The sequence below is a fragment of the Ptiloglossa arizonensis genome, chromosome 12, assembly GCF_051014685.1.
Source record: "Ptiloglossa arizonensis isolate GNS036 chromosome 12, iyPtiAriz1_principal, whole genome shotgun sequence".
Taxonomy (NCBI): domain Eukaryota; kingdom Metazoa; phylum Arthropoda; class Insecta; order Hymenoptera; family Colletidae; genus Ptiloglossa; species Ptiloglossa arizonensis.
The window spans coordinates 13,106,732-13,119,722 of NC_135059.1; the positions used below are offsets into that span (position 1 = coordinate 13,106,732).

Sequence of the window (12,991 nt, forward strand, 5' to 3'; positions counted from 1 at the left end):
ATGATATTTTTTAATAAACCTGCAGAATATTTAAATAAATAAAAATTTACTTTTTTCATTACTCTTAAATAATGGAGTATAATATAGAAAATGTATTTAATAGTATATTTTATAATATACATAACCTACATGTGACAGGTTGAACTAGTGGCTATAAAATAATGATCTGTCGATAAATTTGTAATGTTTAATGTATAAAATAGCTTATTAATTTAGGAATTAAAATATTATTTAGTAAATATATTTCATTATTTCAGAATACTGCGTAGTATAATTTCTGGCATCATACGTTAAGTTATTTTCTGTTATTTCTTTAGATTTTAGTTCTTAACGTTGTCGTCAGTGAGTCTAAATATTCTGGGCGAAAATTGGCTCTTTATAATAGATACGTAGGATGATGTGGAGGTTTCAGACAGAAAGAGGAATAAGCAAGAAAATAAGACAGAAGATGCGGGTTACCAACTTTGGTTATGGGATCCTGTTATATTCAGACTTCTATTAATAAGAATGTAGAACGTTACTGGAGATTTAAGTAACAAAGACATTGTGGAAGCAGGATAGACCATCAGATAACTTATTCTGGTTATGTAATCCTGTTGAATGTTCGACGACGTTAGTGGGAAGACGCAATAATAGAAGCCTTTTTAAACAAATAAAACGAGTAATTCAAACGAGAGAAATGTATTTAAAATATCGCTCCTGTAGATAAATTAAACTGCCAGAAAAAAGGTAACGAAATATTCATTTTTTTCTAATAATTTATACACTTGTCGAATCGCATTAAAAAATACAAAACTTTAACAATTTCTTTGTGTAGTTTTTATAAATAATTAGCGATAATTAAATAATTATTATGAATGTTTTAATATGCCGCTAATTTCTAAAATATTCGCAGAAAACTGTCGGTACTATACGATTAATTTTGCCTATATCTGTGCAACAGTAGCTTTTCTATTGTTTTTTAAATAACAATACCGCGACCAATAATCAATATAGATACTTATATATACATATATACATATAACAAATTAAATCAAAAATCAAACTTAACCAATTTCAATGATTTTGAATTTCAATTTGTGTAATCGCTGCCGGACAATGGATATTATCTTGACTTAACCTAATCTATTGTAATTTAACCTAATAGGTGAATGTAAATATGTATACGTATAAGCAAAATTTAATGTGTTAGTACTGACAGTTTTTTACAAATATCTTGGAAACTAAGGTCGAGCCGTGGTTACATAATATATAGTATACATGTTATGTTATCAACATATTTAAAGGGCATTGAAATCTCTGAAGCCGTTCGCTTTTTAAATAATTGCCTTAATTATATATTACTATATAATTTATTAAAATTCTGTCAATTAATTTGTATATTTACACGGTTGCAACTACAAATTCATACGTGTTAATTGATATTAATTAACTGTTTATTAATTTTTTTCCATTAACGTACAAAGTTTTGCAGTTGCGCTTATAAATGTAAAACTTTGGCGATATTCTTCCACGTTTTTCGTCAAAAATTTGTTTACAAATTACTATTTATTGATCTATTACTTAAATTACTGGTTATTAATCATTTTGAAAATGATAATCCTATCCGATAACCACGTCAGTGAACATTTTCAAGATAAGTAATGTGCAACACGATACCGTTATTTTTTATAGAATTTATTTAAATACCATACGCAGTAAAGTACAACACTACAAGTATTTAATACAACGTACGTACAATGGATTTTTTTAAATAATGTACAACGATATGTTCCAAAAGCTGAAATTAGAAAATTACAGTCGAGCCTTTGTTTTCGCGTCTTGTCTTCGTTCGATCTTATCACTCTGCATCCTTGCATTTCGATCTGAATATAATTTCAGTTAGAACGTTTAAACCAGACATGGAAGAAGAAACATCGTAGACAAATTTAAACGAAAACTCTGTGAAACCGTTCCGTGCAAACGGGACTTTTCAAAGCTTAATGATATATTGTTTCTTAGGGTCTGCATTTTTTACGAACGTGCATGCAAACACGTTGCAGTTCCCTCCATTCAGTGCAACGGTAGTTGCTATTTTCATCATCTTTTTAATACGTACACTCGTCATTTCTTTATTGAGTAAATTGCTAGAGATCCTGCAAGTGCAATTTATAGCTTGTTATACATACGTCTGGAACTTCCCCTGTAAACAATTGCAATAGCATAAAAAATACATACAAATCGGTGGAACGGTGTTCCGATTTTGTTTTCCCTTCGACGTCTTTACCGAGGTCGGACCAATAATTCTTCTGAATTTCGCACGCCATTCTGGCGATACACGTCGGAGAAATTAATAGATTCTTCCCGTTTCCATTCCCGTCAATCTATTCGATGGCATAAAAATCAAAGCACGAGGTTTAATTACAAAAAAAAAAAAAAAAAAAAACGTATACATATAGCTGTAACTAGGATACTTATCGAGTATAATGAAACTACCTTGGTGAAGTTGCTTTTTAAGTCTCTTAAAATGTAATTTATGTGTGCGTCTTCGTCTTTGACGGACAAATTCGATCGTTTCTTTCTTCCTGCTACAATGCCAATTGGTAGAAGAACGGGGTTCGCAGCTAAAGCAGCAGCTGCCCCAATTAAAGCTACACCGGCTAATGCTTTTAAAGCCACGGCCTGATAGAGACGATTGTTTGAAACATTGTTCACGATACATCGACCCATTTGCATCGAGAAGCGCAAACATCATATTGTCCGGTTACAACTTTTTCCCGTTGTTCGTTAACTAAAGCTAAAATTTTGATATCTTCGCTATTACCAATGGGTTGTTGAAGTTTTCCCGATAAAAATAAGTCCAAACACGACCTTATTCGGACTATTTGGAGGTTACTTGTCTTGTTTTTGAATAAGTTTCCCCCTCTCCTGCTATTCGTATATAATTAAAAGTGCTTCTAACGAAGTCGTGTTCGGACTCATTTTCATCGGGCGAATCTCGCCCGCATACCGGTGGTACTCTCGTGAGATGTAAAAATTTCAATTTTCATCGGCTGACAAAATTTATACTCGTGCGAATCAAAGTGTCACTCTACGTAAACGAAAAATAAATAACATGACTATATTTGACGTCTCGTGTACTATAAAGAACTGGTAAGTTGGCGAGTGGGAACCAACAGGGGTAAGAAGGGTTTTAGTGTTTTAATTTTCGATGAAATCACAGATGGCAGCATCAGAGTGGCGTAAGAAAATACACAAGTTATAGTTTCTAAAAATTGTAGTTATTTTGAGTTTATGAAAATTGTAGTTATTTTGAGTTTATGAAACGAGTCTAACTGCATTTCTTACACTCGTTAACTTATTAGCTCTCGATAGTACATAGTGGAGGTTGTTTCATGTATCCGGGCAGCACCGTATTCCGCGCGTAACGACCGAATAACCGTGCATGGATGCCACGACATTCGATCACAGATGCAAATGGGTGTTACAGAAAGTATTATACAGGGTGATTCTCTCGCCAGTGGACTTGAAGCAGTGTCGTCGCTTAAACACCCTAGCCGATAATCCCACGTTTGTATATAGCGATGTCCCTGTTGCGTCATCGACTGCTCGACAACGACGATCACTGCAACAGAGACAGTTGCATAGTAACGCACGGAAAACTTTCTCCCCAATCCCTTTCGTTCAGCGTCTCGAGCTCGACGAAACCTAACCCAACGAAAAAAGCAAAACATTACACATCACGTAATATTGCATGTATTAAATAAATTAAAAGTAGTCCGATTTGTGTCGTGTTTGGACTTATTTTAATCGGAAGAATCCAAAGGATGCATCGGTACTATTTTAAAAAACGCAACACGAAAAGCACGGAAAGCGAAGTTTTGCATATTGTACAATTATTTCTTTATCGTGGCGTCATCTTTCCAAGTATTGCTGTTCGATGTACTATATCGTTACTCTTTCTTCGTCGAACAATGTTCGAGTTCAAATGTGTTTCAAATGTTACGAAAGTTAACCGTGCATTATCGAATTTGCCTGCGAAGTAAAGACAAGATTCACACGGGATTATCGACCAGGGTGTTTAGGTATTGTCTTCGAGTCCACCGATGAATCACCCTATATTATACAACGATGAGAATAAATATTCTCTCGAAGAACGAGCTATTACCTTTTGCGTTTGAATATTCGGATGCGGGGGACCGTTTCCTTCCGGATAAGTTGGCTCACCGGGTCCGAATTCATCGCCGTTATCGAGCGTTCCTGAAATTCCATAACCACCACTCGCAGCTGACCCCCCGTAGCCAGTTGGTCGGCCAGTACCGTGTCCTCCGTAACCACCGTTACCATAACCATAACCTCCAGAAGCTGAGGACTCGTAGCCGCCGGGTCTGCGTGAACTCTCACTTCCATAACTCGGACGGGAGCCAAATCTGATGTTCGTGCAGAAATCTCGTTGAACGTTCGTGTCGCGGTAGGCACAAAATTGAAAAGTACGTTCGCATAGGCAGGAGGACAGAGCAATTGGTTACCTATCTCCTGCCTGACTTCCTTCGTGGAGCGCAGTTCCGACGTAGTTTCCGCCACCAGGTCTTCCGGTAATTCCACTCGAACCCGGGGGCTGGCCTTGAGCTTGCCACCCATATCTGTAGATCACCCGCTCAATGGAAAACTCGTAGCTGCTTTCTCGTGTTCGTCGATTTTCCTTTTATCGACGAGAAACACCCACGAAGCGTTCAACGACCATTTCGGTGCAATCTTTTAGATTTGCGGTGCAACCGAAAAAATTACGTATTTTTTTTTCTCGGGAGTTTAAGAGGCGAAACTTTGGAGTTTTAAATTATGCAATTGAACTGGTAAAAAAAATTTAACATCCGTAGGTTCGATTTCTCTAATCTCGTTATAAAGAATGTTATTGTTTCTTTTTAATTTTGTATTCCATAAGAACGAAGTTATTTACAAACAAATTGTATCCATTTTATTAAATTTTGTCTCGAGTATCGGATAAAATTGAGCACCGACTACTCGTTGTTCTATTATACAATAATTCTAGTACAAGCAATCTCGTCTTCGTACTAATATCGAGGATAAGGGAGGACGAACATGATTTTTCGACATTCGTATCGAATCTGTACGATGTTATTTTAAAATCTCTCCCCAATATCCTCGATAATTTTCAAAAGCATTGACGGAACGAGCCTCCGGAGGGTAGTTCCACCCCTTATATTCGAACTCCCATGGAAAAATACGCGCCCTTTATTTTTCAACGCTCCACAAATCTACTGGAAAGTTCCATTCGAAATCAGTGTCGGACGCGTTGCGAATGTTTCTGATATATTTCAATCGTTGCTCGCACAAGCAGGTTTATAGAGTCTTATACTACCTATCAACGGGTAAACGTTCACCGTATTGAAACGGATACCGACCACCGTCTGCAGGAATCTTACTGTGATAGTAGACGGGGCGCGTCGACGCGTTGGAACCGTACTTGGAACCGCAGCAACTGGAACTTGCACGTAGCAATTTTTTCGTGGTGGGCATGCACGATCACGGTGTTTTCGCGATAAACGTGAAACCGAGATCCACGATAAATGCGAAGAGTTTATCCCCGCCGCGGTACAGTATTTTCTCGATAAATGCGAAAGCCTTGGAACCAAAATTCACATTTATAAAGAACCATTCGCGAAACTCTGCATCTCTATCGGTAGAAATCGAATCGGTGAAATCTGGTCCCTTTTTATCGTTTAAGAAATAAGTAAATACGATTTAAATTATATCTGACAAATGTAACATTTTCATTAACGAGAAACCGATAATAAAAAAAAAAGTTCATCTTTACATCGGTATTGTTTCACCGACACAAGCGTTCGACAACTAACGAGTATGGTGAAACGTCCATTAATCGCTCGATCAAGAAAAACCTCCCCTAGTAATGAGAATAAACGTTTCACATTTATCGTATACCTCGGTTTCACATTTATCGCGGGAACACTATGTTTGTAAAAGTATTCGACTTATCTCTAGTTTCCGATTCCGGTCGATAGATCGTGGTCGTTCTCGCCTGTTTGTCCGAACCTCTGTCGTGCGCCTCGCTATCGTTGCTCTTCGTTAAATGCGACACCTTCGACGAATTTCTACCGCGTACGACGGTGGACAATAGTTTGTCATCGTTGGGTTCGTTTTTCGCGATTTCAGAACCAGTGACGAATTCAGATTTCGTTGCGATTGCGCAGCAAACTGCAACGCTCGTTAACAATACGCAAACCGATCGTCGGGCCATCGCGAAACTCGAAACCGATGTTCCTTTTGTATTTAAACAAACGCACGAAAAAAAAAACTCTTTGGACGCGTTTCGACGCAAAGACGACACAAAAGTGATTCTTTCCTTGGACGAGTTTCACCTTTTTATATAGTGGTCACGCATGGGGTATTGCCGCGTATTCGCCCTTCAGGACTGGTACCAGCTTTCTTTTCGTGTATTACTTCAACGACTGAAATCACTTGACAAATCGCGACTCGACGAGTTCGTTCTCTCGGTGTCTCTCCGTTTCTGAGGTTCGTTCACCGTTTGATCTTCGAGTTCTTCCGTTACGCGGACTCCTCGAGGTTCGGACACCCGACGAGCGTCGTTAATCGTGAGGATTTTGTAATTGTTTCGTTGCGTCCCTGTGAGTCAGCGAGTGTGACAAAACGACGGACGGGAGTGTGCCCCGGAGAAAATAAAGTGGCACGAGCGAGCCAATGAACGCTCTTGCCGTCACGCCGACAGTTTAACTAACGACGCTTTGTTGCCGCGTATTTTATACGAAATTTCACATTTTTGTGAAAAAGTCCGACCGAGTTGCCATTATCGTGAGAATTTCGCGGACCCGGTGACGCAAGACTCGAAAATGACTGGTAATTTTACTAGAAAATATGAAATTTTTTAAATAATCAAAATTAAAACAAAAAGCGTACTCGACGATCGGTAATTTATCCGGTGATAAATAGTAATTGAGCCACGTTTACGTTTTCCCCCGACGCAACGTCCAATTAACGTTAGGTGGGTAAATTTTCCCGGAAGTTCAGACGGCGTATCGAGAATGTGTCGCTTTTTCTGCATTTTTCCTACTTTCCCGTCGCACGATCCACGGAATCGGTTCTGCATTTCTATCGTAGAAAGAATTCCGTCCAAACTGTTTGAGAAAAGTATTCGCAAAGCCTGTGCGCGAAGTATTCTAGAGTATTTATTTCTTCGTTTCACAGTGGTATAACGATCACGTGATCGAAGAGTCTACGCCACTGTCCGTAACCGATATCTTTCTCGCGTCAGTTCGAACAGCAGAACTCAAAGTATAGCGTAGTTCTTTTAATTATATTCCCACCGTATAGGCGTGTACCAATTGTGCATTAAATTTTAGCAGTTTTTCCCTGCTGCAAAGTAAAAACAGCAACGCAAACTCTGTTTCTCTACTCCCCTTAACCTCTCACAGATGTACCTCGTTATATGTACGTACGCAGCGTTCGTTTCTTTTCCTCGCAGTTTACAAATGCGATCGAATCTGGTCAGGACACCGGAGGCATCGTCCATGCGACGTTTACCGACGTTTCAAAATGGATATCATTTGTTCCGCTTGGATATTTACGATGTAACCGACGACCGAAATTAGCGATAGCGCGCCGGGTCGCGTTGCGTCATACCTACCGTGAAATTTTTTTCCCTATTGTGCGTGAGCGAGAACGGAGGAAAAAGGAAACGCTCGATTATAGCGCGTTTCGTGTCACGAAGGGGTTACACCGGCAAACGAAGTAATCGCGCTACGATCTAAAAACCTTCAGCGGCGTGTAATTCCGAGACTGGATAATCCTGAGTCCTCTCTCGACCGAAATTCGTTCCCCGGAATCAAAGGGATCGGATCGCGAGGAGCTCGTAGGTTTATCGTCCGGCCGGTAGCTAGAAGAGCCCTACCCCCGATCAGAGAAACAGAGAAAAAGAGATTTATCCCATCCCCCCTTCTGCCCCCTGTCCGTGCAAAAAGAGGCTCGGGCAGAGCGCACGGAGACATTACGGAGCTAATTTGGAGAGAAAGGGGGGAAGGTCGTCGATGGAAAGGGAGGATTCGTCGCACGAACGAGGAGAAAGAGGAGAGAGAAAAAAAGAAGGGGGCGCCCACAGGGTCGGCGGGGTGACAGGAGAAGACACGGACGAGGACCAAGAGATCGCGGAATGGAGCAAGAGTGGAGTAATCAATACGCATTCGCACGCGGTGGCTCGCATCCCGTCTCCATGGAAACCGACGCCGACGCTTGCGCAACACCACCGGAGCGTTACTCTGTTATCGAGATTCACTCAGAAGCAGTTCCGTACCAGCTCGGTGCGGAACACAGACCAAGACGATCTCACCAGGAACGGTATGCGCCCGATTCACCATCGAGGTTGCCAGTGAAACGATTCCTGGCACCCCGTTCGCGTACCGAACTCGTTGTTTCCTCGCATGCGATCCTGTTTCGGTTCAAAGTCGAAACGAACGTGTCCCGCCGGGACGAACGGCCGAGAACCCCGATCGTTATCCGTTCCAAATCCAACTTCCATCGAAATTTCGGCCCGTAGCTTATGGAACGAGCGGTACCGTTCCACCGAGCGAGAATCTCTCCCGAAATCCAGGACCGCATAGACTCGTTCCCTCGACGATGGGTCCTCCCGCCTCTCTGTCGTTATCACTCTAGGGTACGGTGCAGCGTTCGACTCTCGGATGTTCACCCCCTGGCCGAGTGCAGAGGGGATGGAGGCGTTCGAGTTTTGCGGGTAACAGGGGGGTGGTTCTCCTCGGGGCGCCTGCGTCGAGTCCTCGATGACGACTCGACTAGGTAGGTGCTCGACCCGGACGCAGTACGGAAGAAACGTCGAGCACACGCACAACACGGTGGTGGCCGTCCCGGCGACGCGTCGCGTCCTCAAACGTTGCGTCTCTCTCGCTCCCGTCGCACCGCGACGCAACAAGAAAACGTGGCAATCGCCGTACCGATTGCTCGACGATCGCTCGAGTGAACGCGTTGAACCCTCGTGTCGGAATCGGTCGACGATCGACCGAGTGCACGCGAATCGAGAGCTAACCGACCAATCGAATACGACGTTACCGATGACTCGATGCCGCGGCAAGATGAAAAACGTGTCGCGAAAACACTGAACATCGTCGTTCGCGGATGCTTCGCGTGACGCGTCGTATACGAACCGTGCGGGATGAAAGCTTCGCGTCGATGCTCGCGATCCGCTTCGGGTGATACCGCGCGATACTTCGTAATCGACAGCGTGTGCCGCGGTGAAGCACGTTGAGGAACGAGAGACCTCGTCGAAACCTCGGTGGTGACCTTATGTGCGGTTTCCTCGAGTCCGTTCTACCCGGTACTTCGGTTTCGTGGCCCAGCACACGGGAACAACAGGTAGAGAACAGTGGAATTCAGTGGTAAACCCGTGTGCAGTTCCCTCCACCGATCCTGGCCGACGTTGAACGAGCCACGAGAGAACCGCGTCTCCTCTCTCGGGCATTCAAAGTACCGATAATTAAACGATGCGTAGAAAAGGTTAATTGTCGAGGAGCATCGAGGTCCACGGTTCTTAGCATCGTAAAGGCGAGCTTAGTCGCGTTTAATCGTCGCTTGCATGTGGGTCACAAGTTGCATTCGCCAGAGCTAACGGGATAGAGAGGGTTTACCGAGTAGAGAGGTAAGCCTGTTAAATTGCGTTACCCTCGGGCATCTCGCGTTGCCGCCCCCCCCCCCCCCCCCCCTCGCCTGTGCACATACCGCCTCCACACACACCCCTCCGTCATCGCCGCTAGAATTAATTCCCTGGATTTTCAATGCTTTTCGGCGGATTCCTTCGAGATTCAGTTTCTTGGACCGAAGCAGTCGAAAACTTGAAACCGAGCCGACGTTGCGTGTCAGCGACGGGCCAACATCCAGCGAGCAACTCGTTCGCCGCGATCGTTCCGCGACCGTTCAGTTGCAACACGGTTGCCGCTAAAATGGAAAATAAGAAAAAGGGGGCCACGCGATCGCGGTGCGTGTGCAACCTGAATGGTCGACGATGGGTGAAACTGTAGGTATTTATAAATCGTCGGTTCGGCTAGGTTTAAGTCACGTGGTGGTTGCAGTTTACGGTGTCCTTAACCTCCCGGAAAATCAATGTTCCTCGTGTAACGGTCTACCAGATGCCATATTCGTCGTTCCTCCGTCGTCCAAGAAGCCATACCGACACGGAGAAAACACAGGGAGAGACGTTGGAGCGTCGAATACGATCTCCACGATGAAGGTCCATTCGTACCACCAACAAGCCCACCACGAGTCCAACGAGAAACCATCGAAACACGGATCGATAGTGTTTTCTCGTTATTTTATATATTTGTGTAACAAGGGCTGAACGAACTCGTTGAAAAATTATCGTCGACACTTTCACCACCGCACAAGTTTTTCATGCTTGAGAAGATGACGGTGTTTGTCAAAATTTTGGACAAAAAGTAAAATACTGGATGATCCGACGATGTTGTTTTACAGTATCGCTAACGGGAGCGATGCTATTTAAAAGTTTACGAGTATTAGTGCCTTGTAAACACTTTAGAGAATCGTTGTGACTTTGAAACCCCGGTCACCGGTGACCACCGTGACATTAAACGGGTTGGAGAATCTTACACAGGACTCGTTCAAACCCTTTTCCGTTCTCGTGGATGCACAATCTAAAATACCAACACCATCGACTCGTGCTCTCCTCGTTGTTGGTACAAATGGACCTTAAGGTTTTCGTACAAGGATTTTCAGAAGTAAAGGTCAATAACGAGTAACTCTGTGGTGACGGTTCGCGGAAGAATCGTGGTTTCTTGGAGCAGTTTAGCGTCTTGGTACGTTTCTCGGGAACGAGGGGTCGTTCACCCCCCGGTGCGCGATTTAAACAAACGCGCGCCGGGTAGAAACGTGTTTTCGTCCGCTCGAAATAATTTCCGCACTCTCGTCTCGTGGCGCGGCCACGATTTTCTTTCTCTCTTTTCCTCTTTCCTCTCGATCGATCTCGCGACGACAGGTTTTCTTCGGGGTCGAGTTTCTCACCGTTGTTCTCGCATTAATTTCATTTATAGAAACCCGGGCAGCTCCGATATCCCCCGCTCAGGGGCATCGATACCGCCGCGTGTCGTGGAAACCGAGGATTATCGTTTCGAGTCGCGTCGCAGCTGCGATTTAATCGTTTTAAGGTTTCTCAGGTACGTTACGTGCTGTCCGAGGCTGACACGCACGCCGAGATGCTGAGAACCCGTGGCGAAGAAACCCTAATCGCGGTTTAGAGATTCATCGTACGCGCGAGCGGCTCGGGGGTGATGTTCACCGACCCGGAAGGAATTGTCCGCTGGGTTCGTCAACCGTGATTCGGATAACGCTTTACAGGGCCCGTTTCGCTCGATTTTACGTCAAACGTTAGGTGCAACGGGGATATCGCGCGGTTACACGGAGATATCTCACCGCAAGTGACACTAGTGACACGATATACGAACGAGGGTTTCTAGTGGATGTCGTTCAAAACGCGGGACGACTGGTTAGGGAGGTTTTGCATCTTGCACGCGACGCGGTGCAGCAACTTCCCGCCACGGTGATTCTTCAAAGGGGAATAAATCGCCCAACGTGCTGTAAATCAAATTTAGAATATTATGCGTAACGATGATCTTTGTTTCGAGATTGTGCACAACCGAAGGATAGAGTATATACAATAATACTGTTCGCATCGTGCGATTAAAATTTAGAATATATGTAATAATAGTCCTCGTGAAATTTGGAATGTATGTAATAATAGTCTTCGTATCGAGATTCTATTATTTTACTAACTTTGATATTATTTGTAATATTAATCTTCGTATCGAGACCGTGTACGTTAAAATGGAAATAATTAATAACACGGTATCGAGCGAACAGTGTAAAATTAAGTATCGGATACAAAGGCTGGGAACTGCCGTAGGCTGTTTTTAACCCGACCTTGAAAACGATCTAACAAGGAAAGGAGAAATAAGAAAAGTAGAAAGATAATAATTACGTGAACAGGGGAGAGAAAAACAATGGAGAGTAAAAGTAAACGGTGAAAGTTCGGAGAGAATGGTCGCGTCACCGCGATAATTGTTAATTGCTCGTTAATGTAACGCACGAACGAGTTAGGCCCGACGACGTAACTCTCGCGTTGGCTATTTAAAGATATCGCGCGATTACACTAGCTACATCGTTTATCCAACGATCGTATCCATTCGATGAATTATCGCGTCGCGGCGCTTTGATTTATTTATTTCTGCACTTGTCCGCTATATTTGCAACTAGCGTGCTCGGATGTTTAATTTCTTTAATCAGTTGTACACCGACATTCTTTCCACGTGAAAAGTACGTAGAGAAAATCCTAACGAAGAATTTTTTTGTGACGATGAATTATCGTCGATGTACCACAATTTCGAACCGTATTTCCTTCTGTACGGATGTACGTCTGAATATTTGACTTGGTTCGCTCGCTTTAAAGCGATACTGTTCGTCGAAACAGAAAGACAAAATAGTCTTTCTTTATTGGAAAAAAGCGTACGCGCAGATATTGCCATTCACTTTTATCTTTCGTTCCTTCAGCCACCGTTGGAACCACCACCACAGATTGCACGTCGATCGAACGTCGGTTTGCAATTTTAGTGTCGGTACATTTGGATCGTCATCCGTAGCCAATATCGCCGTGTCATCCGCAAAAGTTGCTGCTGTTGCACTTTAGCTCGCTGGCAAGCCGACAGTGTAAATGCAAGATTGGCCCGAGAACGCTTCCCGGTGGTGCGCGAGGTTCTATTTTTCTAAAATTGCTTACCTCGTATCGGTGTTTCACCTGTTAGAATCGTTGGTTCGAGTACCTGCGACTTGTTACCGTGTAATACGTTGATTGAATAGTTTTATTTATCACCCGTAACAAACCCTCGTACCGAACTTTACAATTTAAAAGCTCGACGAACGTCTAGAAACTCGATGGAACGATATT

General features: G+C 43.3%; 2 protein-coding genes across 7 annotated transcripts in view; one reads left to right on the top strand and one right to left on the bottom strand.

Annotated features, from left to right (window-relative positions):
* The first annotated feature begins 381 nt into the window (after positions 1 to 381).
* LOC143153318 (uncharacterized) overlaps positions 382 to 12,991 on the top strand; it is a 42,807-nt gene continuing 30,197 nt past the window's right edge. For 3 of the 6 annotated variants that reach the window (XM_076324350.1, XM_076324353.1, XM_076324354.1), the window contains exon 1: positions 8,865 to 9,679. The gene's annotated coding sequence lies outside the window, so the exon portion shown is untranslated. Of the gene's footprint in view, positions 730 to 8,864; positions 9,680 to 12,991 lie in introns of those variants that run through there. The other 3 variants (XM_076324351.1, XM_076324355.1, XM_076324352.1) reach the window with 2 other exon arrangements.
* LOC143153052 (uncharacterized) lies at positions 1,695 to 6,256 on the bottom strand. The gene is made up of 8 exons (XM_076323798.1): positions 5,969 to 6,256; positions 5,816 to 5,850; positions 5,360 to 5,479; positions 4,509 to 4,622; positions 4,148 to 4,409; positions 2,476 to 2,661; positions 2,218 to 2,363; positions 1,695 to 2,135 (listed from the first exon to the last, which is right to left on the bottom strand). The coding sequence occupies exons 1-8, from the start codon at positions 6,254 to 6,256 to the stop codon at positions 1,973 to 1,975; spliced, it is 1,314 nt and encodes a 437-aa protein (XP_076179913.1). The 3' UTR covers positions 1,695 to 1,972.